We start from the raw sequence: 10,863 nt of genomic DNA, 5'->3' as shown, positions 1-10,863 counted from the left end.
GGCTGTGACATCAACACTGTCAGACCTCTGGATCTCAAATACAAAATCACACAAAATGAGTAATCTGACTCCTTCATGCTCTTTGATCAACAGCTTTCTCTTTATGTGCACTCTGACAGTGAGGCTTTTTGCTTTTTTGATGCTGTTTGTTTACAAAGTATAATGGTGGCCTTTGAATTCAAATATGATTATTTCTGTTTTTGACGGTGTCATTCTTTCTTTTTTGTTGTTTTTTGTTTTTTCTCTCTCTGTCTCGCATACATGGTGCCAAATGAGCTCTCAAAACCAGCAAGTGTTTCAGTCATTGCTTGGTTCTCCAGGCTGTGGACACCATAGAGCTCTTAGTCTTTCAAAGCAGAGTGGAGACCAGGAATGCATTTCATTCAGAAAGGAATAGTCATACAAACAAGGAGAGCTTTAAATTTTGTGTGCAACACCTGTACTCTGTTTGATTCATTTGATTTAATCGACTGTGGGACTAATTTGCCTAGTGACCACTGATTTACGTTGTGTTGTGTTGTGAAATCAGACCATAAAGAATCTGCTAGTGGGTGACTTTTAAAGAGGTGACAGGAATATTTGAGTTGAAAATGCCTTAAAATATATAGAGATGTTTGACATATTTAACTATATACAATATACAAGGAAGCCATGAGGTTATAAATAAGCCTGATTTCCTGTTCTTTAAAAAAAAAAGAAGAAAAGGGTAATCCTTTAAAAAGTCTTTTTTTCAAATTAAATTTATTGAATTAAGATGAAAATAAATTCTTTATTTTGTAGTGTTAAAACATTTCATGTTGATTTCATATTTTTTGGAATTGACTGTGAATTCCAGCTTTAACACTGAAAGAGACAGAAATAGAGAAAGGGAGAATCTAAAGAAAAGGACGCAGAGACAAAGTAGTCTGTAGAAATGCAACAATGAGAATGACAACCACAGTGAAAGGCTTAAAGCTTTTATGATGTAAAAGATCCATCGATCTATCTGTCTCTGTCTGTCTATCTATGATCTAAGAAAAGATAGGAAAAAAAATTCTAATGCTGGAATTTAGAGATTTTCTTGGTAATATCACAGAAATGTAATATTGCATAACTTAGAAACATCTGTTGTTTCTGTTGGAATGTGTGATTATCTTCAAATAACTTATTTTTGTTCTTAAACTGGATGATTTAGCTTTGTTAATTATACATCTGGAGCCAGGAAATGGGAGTGTGAGTAAGTGTGAGTAAGGCTAGGACAAGGAAGGAATTAGAAATGACCAAACAAGTATCACACTGGGTATGTCCAAGTAATATTGTCTGTGCAACATGTGATCAAACATACTTGTAGGCTGTTTGCATTTGTAACAAGGCACTAACTAATTTAGCTTATGTGCAAACAGAGTCAGTCTCTCTTTACATGGTGTATTTATTAATGGAAATGTTTTACAAGACACAAAATATTCAGAGAGACTAGATAATCAAGGGGAATATGGAATCTCTTTGTCCATAGACCTTAAACCTTCTTAAACCTTGCTGAATCAGTGCTAGAAGGATTTTAATCAAGGGGGAAAGTGTTTATCATAGTTAAAGAGAAACCCTGTAACTACTTGTTTAGTGATGGAATGAGCATTTGCAAGACAGAAATGAAAATATGCAATGGGTGAATGAATTAAATAAACCTTTAGTGAGTTCATATAAAAAAATGCCAACTGTAATTGGCAATCTAAATTTTCATGTTTATCAGGCAGAAAGTGTACTTTTTACCAAACTTGGTTGAATCAGTCCAGAGATGAAAGAAAAACTGTTGCAGTATGACATGGCAGTGAAAATAGAAATACGTTGACAGATTGTTAAATGGTGATGAAAGAGAATCACTTGTTGCATTACAGTGACTATTTTTATAGGGAAATTTTGGACACGAATAAACATATAACTATTTGTAGAATATACCAGACACTATCAGACAGTGAAAAATACTGAGAGCTATTTTTACACAGACATTTTACATTTTTCAACCAGAATCTCTAAACAGAGGCACATGCCATGGACTTTTTGAGTTTTGGTTGACAAGTGGCATCAGATTTAAGAGATGTAAAATGAATCCTGCTGCTGGGCTGATGCTGATAAGAACAAAAAAAATACTAGTCATTTATCTGTCTCCCCAGCTGTTTTGTAGCTGTAAACCTGTAAAGAAAACAGAATGAGCCTAATTTGAGAGTCTGCTCATAGAGCAGGGGAGGGAGACAGCAGCATGGACCGCCATGTATTTATGACAAAGACCTTAAGTAATTTTCTCATCTAGTTGGATAATGCTACTCTGCATGCTAAATCAGAGGTACGAGGCTGGGAATACTATAAACACAATTTCCTTACAGAGAATAAATATTATTTGCAACTTTGAAAAAGTTCTCAAACACTGGACATCAATATTGTATAAAGTATGTAAGCAATATACAAGAAAGCAGAAAAAGAAAGAAGCGTAGACAAACAGTGTTGCACTCAAAATAGTTGACAGATTCAGAAGAACACTCAGCTCTTATCACAACAGACTGGCACACCATCATCTTACTGCAGACAATGCAACAATCCATCTGTCAATCTCTTGCCCCCTCCTCTCTCATTTGAACAAGATCCAAAAATCTTCAAACTCCTCGAAGTTCAGGGTAACAGCTCATTCCGAACCTATAGTAAGCATTCCACCTTTTTTCCCCAATGAGAACCGCGGCTTCAGATTTGGAGGTGCCAACTTTCATTCCAGTCTCTTCAACCTCTGGAATAACCTTCCACAGTGAGAGCAGGAGGTCACTACCTGATGAAGCCAGAAGAACTATATTGCCTATAAAAGACAGAGATAAGATCCTGAAAGCATCCCACACTGTATCCCATGCACCTATAAATTGTGTATATAAAAATGATGACCAGATTCAATGGAAAGTGACAGCCCAGGCAGAATCTAGCACCCACTGGGAATGAGCCTGATGTACTGTGCTGTTTCAAACCAAGCTCTCACCACTGTTGTACAGGGGTAGTAACAATGGGCCCAATACCCCATATGACATACTGTAGGTGTGTTTCCAAACCGTTAGGAGCCACGGCATATATTTCACATTAGAAAAATCAAACAGCACACCACCAAACAATGTCACATTTTTCCCCGCACACCAGTTATAGCGGAGTTGGCTCGGTTTGTCCCCAGTATACCTTTTTTGCTTTCTTCTGTAAGTGCCTGGCTTAAAACAAGACATATTAGCTGCATTTAACCTTCAGTTACTCTGTATATAGTTAGGTAGGAGTGAGGCCATGTTTCTTTTTACTGAAAAACCTGCAGGTTTGAAAACTTTTCCGTCGATGTTTGCTACCCTACAATCCGTCCTGCTCTGTAGTAAAATCAGTGACATCCGTCCTGTTGCTCCCATTAAAATTTATATAACCTATTTAAAATCTAAAACTTAAAATTGTCCGCAGCCTACTGTTGTTACCACTGTCCTGTTTGAAATGGATCCTAACTAGCTAACTGACTGAATGCCCATTAAGCTTATAACTCCCGGTGTGTGTGTGTGTGTGTGTGTGTGTGTGTGTGTGTGTGTGTGAGTGCGTCTATGTGGTATGGATTGACATTTGACCTGCGCTGTACCTGGGCTCCGGGGACATTTCGACTTTTTGCTGTGTATTCATGTGTCCCCCTAAAACATGACTTGTAAATGCATTTTTAAGTGTCTAAATAATAATTTTTTCTACTTCTTATGAGGTCATTATTTATCTTTTGACCTGTATTTGCTTAAACTGTAGTGTAAATTCATTTATTAAACTATAATTAAAAGATTTTCTGATTTTCTTAAAAGTCCACCTATACCCCTCACCTGATTTTTGTGTATTCCAGTGTATTGCACAGCGACGTTTCGAGTTAGAGTGGATGTGTGTAGGTACTGCAATTTAATACACATTTTCAATACACACGGCCGGAAGTCATTGTGATTGGTAGGCTATATATATAGGCGGTACCTACAGGAAACGGCGCCACAACTTTCGCGCGCGTGCCCTTTAACAAGTGTATGTCGACGGCAATACGAAGACGGATTAAAAACACAAAGGTAAGCCTTTTTTAATGTAAAATGCACCATGACTTTAATACTATATGAAATTATAGGTGCACAGGCCTATATTAAACTGGTTTAATTTATGCTTTATGGACTGTTAGTGAGTCTTTGAAGAAGTAAAACGGCCCCAGCGTTTGTCATTGAGTAAATAAAATAGGGCTGACGACTAACCGCGTCAACGCGATAAAGCGGGCTAACCCGTGTTAGGATTTACTCGGTGTTAAAGCATTATTGTGGCTTAAACGTGTTAATGCCGACATCGCGACTAACGCGATTAACAATTAAACCAGCGCAGTCTGAGTCAAAATCCCTGATGTCGCTGTTAGCTAATTTCGGGCAGTTTGTCCAATGTCTGTCATTCTGCTGACAGCCCTAAAATAAAAGCAAGGGTATAAGTGTATTTAGTCGTGTATTTATTTATATGCCTGAAGAAAAAACTTCTTACAGTTTTGATGCCTAAGCTTTCTCAGTACTTGTATCACTCTCTGCAGTCGCCATTACAGAAATGTCACATGTCGCCATTTTGAGTACTAGGCCTTTAACATTTTAAAAGAAGGCATAAATTAGCACTATGAATAAGTCAGCTGTGTTTATGCTGTAAACTACACTACTGCTAGTTCTGCTACTACTGATGATGATGACAATGATGACGATAATCGTAATACTTTATATGCTTTGGTAATACAGCCAATCGTACAGGAGAACATGCGAAGGAGACGCATTCCTCCACGGGAGGATGCAGTCTGTCATGTTTCTGCTGGAAGGGACAAACTGGGACTTGATATCCACTACATAAATGCCTTCAAAGGTAAGTTGGTCTTTAGTTTGGATTAGATTTGGAGTTTGTCACTTTGTCTTTTGTCACTCACTTGGTATGCCTCTGCAATTCAGGTCGGGGCATTTTCACGACTGTTCCATTCCAAAAAGGAGACTTTCTTTTGGAATACAGAGGTAAACTCATAACAAAAGAAGAATGTGAGCGGAGACACAGAGTTTATCATGACAGCCTGAAGGTGTTCATGTTTGAATTCAAGTTTGATGGAAAACTCTGGTGGTGCGTATTATATCAGTGTAGTTTGATTAAGATTAAATGACACATTGCTTTTGATTTATGAAAAAAAAAAGCTTCCTAACTAACTAGTTAAGCTAATACTTTTTTGCCTAACCCCACAGTGTGGATGCATCTCAAGAAGATGGGTCATTAGGCAGACTTGTCAACGACAACCACATCAGTCCAAGTGCTAAGATGAAAATATTAAATATCAATGGAAAGCCCCATCTATGCTTATTTGCAAGCAGAGACATAAGTCCAGGCGAAGAAATAGACTATAATTATGGTGACTCGGATTGGCTCTGGAGATGCAAGGTATTTCTACAATTGTACTTTTTGGAACTGATAAATTGCATACCCTAAGCCATTTTTACATTTGTACCTACTCAAATTGGCTTAACGTGACTTAGGGCATCTAGTTTTTCACTGAAATTGAGTATCACCTACTGTGCCTGGGGTAACTATAGCAATGCAGCCGAGCATCCAGTGATATAAATGCCACAGCAAGCATGGACGTCAAGGTGACAAAATGCCTGCTGCTCAGTCTATACTTTAGTGTTCAATTCAGGGATCACGCTGTTAATTTTGGTCGCTATTTCAAACATTTCAGAGTTTCAAAAATGATGGCTTGGATTTTCACGAAGGAGGCGCACTCATAACTTATCGAGTGACACCATTGACCAGCCACCTGGTGGCATTCAGTCTATGTCAAATTTTCTGATCACTTTGGATCACTTGGAACCTTGGTGCAGTAGTTACTGAAAAACTACATGGTACTATAACCTACTGGAAAAACAGGGGTAGGTACTAATGGAAAACAGGCAATTGTGATGGCTGCCACATCAAAGCCCTCTAAAAGCACTAAAAAAATATCAGCAGGTATGCAGAAATAAAAAATGGCTTTCGGTTTCTAAATTTTAACAGTGATTGATGTTTAATGTGATTCTACACAGCAAAATCTCCAGTGTTAAATTAACACTGGAGAGTGTCTATAAGGGTCCACACCTCTGAGTGTTAAATACAACACTGTTGAGTGTTAAATTAACACTTTTGACAGTGTTATATGTTTAAAAGTAACCTAGTCAGTTTTGAAGATTAACAATGGCTAACACTGAGCAGTGCTGATTTTCTAACACTGGAAAATAACTCAAAATGTTAGAAATATTCCAGTGTTAGAAAATCAGCACTGCTCAGTGTTAGTCTTTGTTAATCTTCAAAACTGACTAGGTTACTTTTAAACATATAACACTGTCAAAAGTGTTAATTCAACACTCAACAGTGTTGTGTGGACCCATATAGACACTCTCTAGTGTTAATTTAACACTGGAGATTTTGCTGTGTAGCCTCTTTAGTTAGATTCATTTTAAATTTTGTCCCTTGAAGATAAATGGGCCCTAGTGACAGTTCGTTGCTGCTACAGGTGATTGTTTTACTCCTTTAGCAATGGCTTAAAAAATAAAGAAATCACACTGACTATTTGTCTCTTAATCATAGGGCCTTAAATTCTCTATACATGACAGTGAATATTTTAAAGACAATAGCTTGAAACTTATCTTTCTCATACAGTTTATTTAATGTTTCAAAAGCCTCTTCAAAAATGCACTGTATATTCATTCTCTATCTGTTACACACGAAGACGGAGACCAGCCAGATTCAGAAGACTGTGAGCTGCCTAAAGCCGCAACCAAACAGCTTTCCAAACAATGATCTGGACCTGAAACATCCAGAGCCTGAAAGGGTAAATATAATCCAGTGTACCACTTAATGAACTAATAATTTAATCTATCATCATTCTTTATGGATGCTGTGTGTGTGTGTGTTTGGCAGTCACCTGGGTGTGATGTGATTTACATGGACCATGGCTTGTAGGTCCTTTTCATTGTTTCAAAGTGCAAGTCTGGATAACATCTGAGTGTGTGTGTGTGTGTGTGTGTTAACCACCCAAATGTGACTTAGGAGGACCACACTGTTATTGGGGGACTCCGTCAAAGTTTGCTTCATGGTGACATCACTCTGGTTTTAGGAGGGGTCTTCTCGTATGTCTTGACAGTTTGACCTACAGCATGCAGAGCTGACTGCATGTGCTTTGTTTCTATGTTGAAATTTTTTGAAACTCAGGCTTGAACATTAAGATAGATAGTACTATACAACTTCTTAACTTGTTTTAGGCACTTTTTACTGCTGTAATGCATGGGCTCTCTCTGGCTGTGTACTCTGGCTTCTTCCCACAGTCCAAAGATGTAGCTTATGGGGTTAGGTTAACTGGTGATTCAAAACTGCCCTTTGGTGTGAATGCAAATGCTTGTCCTTCCATGTTAGACTGGCGATCTGTCCAGGTTGTACTGCCCTATGGTAGCTGGTATAGGCCCCAAAACTGCTACCCCACAATCCTGATAAGGATAAGTGGAAGAGGATGGATGATTGCAAAGGAATCAGTTGTTAATTATTGTAGCCAGTATTTTTTTCAGAAGAAAACATTTCTTGAGTGGAAAGCCCCCCCCCCACACACACACACACACACACACACATGCAAATTAAAGACAGAAGCACAGGACTGCCCAGTACAGTTGCAAGAAGAGCACTTGGTCTAATCTTTGTGCCATCTTTTCTTTGTTGCAGGATCTTGATGAAGAAATGCCTCAGCAAGGCTCAGAAGCCATGCATTCTTCTTCAGTGCAAGATTTTGAAGAGGTAACATTGACCTAGGACAGATTTTAATGAATGTTTCTCATGCACGATGTGTACCTTACGCTATTTGCCGATAGTGAAATGGTCTATTCATCCTCTTGAGTGATGCATTTTTAGTAACTGTCAGATTACTGTTCTTTTGTCTTCATTCTCTATCTGTTACACACGAAGACTGAGACCAGCCAGATTCAGAAGACTGTGAGCTGCCTAAAGCCGCAACCAAACAGCTTTCCAAACAATGATCTGGACCTGAAACATCCAGAGCCTGAAAGGGTAAATATAATCCAGTGTACCACTTAATGAACTAATAATTTAATCTATCATCATTCTTTATGGATGCTGTGTGTGTGTTTGTGTTTGGCAGTCACCTGGGTGTGATGTGATTTACATGGACTGTGGCTTGTAGGTCCTTTTCATTGTTTCAAAGTGCAAGTCTGGATAACATCTGAGTGTGTGTGTGTGTGTTAACCACCCAAATGTGACTTAGGAGGACCACACTGTTATTGGGAGACTCCGTCAAAGTTTGCTTCATGGTGACATCACTCTGGTTTTAGGAGGGGTCTTCTCGTATGTCTTGACAGTTTGACCTACAGCATGCAGAGCTGACTGCATGTGCTTTGTTTCTATGTTGAAATTTTTTGAAACTCAGGCTTGAACATTAAGATAGATAGTACTATACAACTTCTTAACTTGTTTTAGGCACTTTTTACTGCTGTAATGCATGGGCTCTCTCTGGCTGTGTACTCTGGCTTCTTCCCACAGTCCAAAGATGTAGCTTATGGGGTTAGGTTAACTGGTGATTCAAAACTGCCCTTTGGTGTGAATGCAAATGCTTGTCCTTCCATGTTAGACTGGCGATCTGTCCAGGTTGTACTGCCCTATGGTAGCTGGTATAGGCCCCAAAACTGCTACCCCACAATCCTGATAAGGATAAGTGGAAGAGGATGGATGATTGCAAAGGAATCAGTTGTTAATTATTGTAGCCAGTATTTTTTTCAGAAGAAAACATTTCTTGAGTGGAAAGCCCCCCCCCCCCCCACACACACACACACACACATGCAAATTAAAGACAGAAGCACAGGACTGCCCAGTACAGTTGCAAGAAGAGCACTTGGTCTAATCTTTGTGCCATCTTTTCTTTGTTGCAGGATCTTGATGAAGAAATGCCTCAGCAAGGCTCAGAAGCCATGCATTCTTCTTCAGTGCAAGATTTTGAAGAGGTAACATTGACCTAGGACAGATTTTAATGAATGTTTCTCATGCACGATGTGTACCTTACGCTATTTGCCGATAGTGAAATGGTCTATTCATCCTCTTGAGTGATGCATTTTTAGTAACTGTCAGATTACTGTTCTTTTGTCTTCATTCTCTATCTGTTACACACGAAGACTGAGACCAGCCAGATTCAGAAGACTGTGAGCTGCCTAAAGCCGCAACCAAACAGCTTTCCAAACAATGATATGGACCTGAAACATCCAGAGCCTGAAAGGGTAAATATAATCCAGTGTACCACTTAATGAACTAATAATTTAATCTATCATCATTCTTTATGGATGCTGTGTGTGTGTGTGTTTGGCAGTCACCTGGGTGTGATGTGATTTACATGGACCGTGGCTTGTAGGTCCTTTTCATTGTTTCAAAGTGCAAGTCTGGATAACATCTGAGTGTGTGTGTGTGTGTGTGTGTGTGTTAACCACCCAAATGTGACTTAGGAGGACCACACTGTTATTGGGGGACTCCGTCAAAGTTTGCTTCATGGTGACATCACTCTGGTTTTAGGAGGGGTCTTCTCGTATGTCTTGACAGTTTGACCTACAGCATGCAGAGCTGACTGCATGTGCTTTGTTTCTATGTTGAAATTTTTTGAAACTCAGGCTTGAACATTAAGATAGATAGTACTATACAACTTCTTAACTTGTTTTAGGCACTTTTTACTGCTGTAATGCATGGGCTCTCTCGCTGTGTACTCTGGCTTCTTCCCACAGTCCAAAGATGTAGCTTATGGGGTTAGGTTAACTGGTGATTCAAAACTGCCCTTTGGTGTGAATGCAAATGCTTGTCCTTCCATGTTAGACTGGTGATCTGTCCAGGTTGTACTGCCCTATGGTAGCTGGTATAGGCCCCAAAACTGCTACCCCACAATCCTGATAAGGATAAGTGGAAGAGGATGGATGATTGCAAAGGAATCAGTTGTTAACTATTGTAGCCAGTATTTTTTTCAGAAGAAAACATTTCTTGAGTGGAAAGCCCCCCCCCCCCCCCCCCCCCACACACACACACACACATGCAAATTAAAGACAGAAGCACAGGCCTGCCCAGTACAGTTGCAAGAAGAGCACTTGGTCTAATCTTTGTGCCATCTTTTCTTTGTTGCAGGATCTTGATGAAGAAATGCCTCAGCAAGGCTCAGAAGCCATGCATTCTTCTTCAGTGCAAGATTTTGAAGAGGTAACATTGACCTAGGACAGATTTTAATGAATGTTTCTCATGCACGATGTGTACCTTACGCTATTTGCCGATAGTGAAATGGTCTATTCATCCTCTTGAGTGATGCATTTTTAGTAACTGTCAGATTACTGTTCTTTTGTCTTCATTCTCTATCTGTTACACACGAAGACTGAGACCAGCCAGATTCAGAAGACTGTGAGCTGCCTAAAGCCGCAACCAAACAGCTTTCCAAACAATGATCTGGACCTGAAACATCCAGAGCCTGAAAGGGTAAATATAATCCAGTGTACCACTTAATGAACTAATAATTTAATCTATCATCATTCTTTATGGATGCTGTGTGTGTGTTTGTGTTTGGCAGTCACCTGGGTGTGATGTGATTTACATGGACCGTGGCTTGTAGGTCCTTTTCATTGTTTCAAAGTGCAAGTCTGGATAACATCTGAGTGTGTGTGTGTGTGTGTGTGTGTGTGTGTTAACCACCCAAATGTGACTTAGGAGGACCACACTGTTATTGGGGGACTCCGTCAAAGTTTGCTTCATGGTGACATCACTCTGGTTTTAGGAGGGGTCTTCTCGTATGTCTTGACAGTTTGA

General features: G+C 39.3%; 1 protein-coding gene across 1 annotated transcript in view; it reads left to right on the top strand.

Annotated features, from left to right (window-relative positions):
• The first annotated feature begins 3,556 nt into the window (after positions 1–3,556).
• The window catches only part of LOC147314168 (uncharacterized), a 16,467-nt gene continuing 9,160 nt past the window's right edge, over positions 3,557–10,863 (top strand). Inside the window, exons 1-11 of the mRNA XM_086260912.1 lie at positions 3,557–4,073; positions 4,767–4,887; positions 4,971–5,133; positions 5,253–5,445; positions 6,767–6,868; positions 7,750–7,821; positions 7,990–8,091; positions 8,967–9,038; positions 9,207–9,308; positions 10,195–10,266; positions 10,435–10,536. Coding sequence (XP_086117038.1) covers positions 4,035–4,073; positions 4,767–4,887; positions 4,971–5,133; positions 5,253–5,445; positions 6,767–6,868; positions 7,750–7,821; positions 7,990–8,091; positions 8,967–9,038; positions 9,207–9,308; positions 10,195–10,266; positions 10,435–10,536 — 1,140 coding nt within the window. The 5' untranslated portion in view covers positions 3,557–4,034. The remainder of the gene's footprint in view (positions 4,074–4,766; positions 4,888–4,970; positions 5,134–5,252; positions 5,446–6,766; positions 6,869–7,749; positions 7,822–7,989; positions 8,092–8,966; positions 9,039–9,206; positions 9,309–10,194; positions 10,267–10,434; positions 10,537–10,863) is intronic.

The sequence above is a fragment of the Aulonocara sp. 'chitande type north' Nkhata Bay genome, linkage group LG14, assembly GCF_057382095.1.
Source record: "Aulonocara sp. 'chitande type north' Nkhata Bay isolate Kocher_YH1m ecotype deep benthic linkage group LG14, A_spYH_male_GT1.1, whole genome shotgun sequence".
NCBI lineage: Eukaryota > Metazoa > Chordata > Actinopteri > Cichliformes > Cichlidae > Aulonocara > Aulonocara sp. 'chitande type north' Nkhata Bay.
The sequence above is the reverse complement of the archived record's forward strand: the minus strand, read 5'-3'. Positions and strand labels throughout refer to the sequence as shown.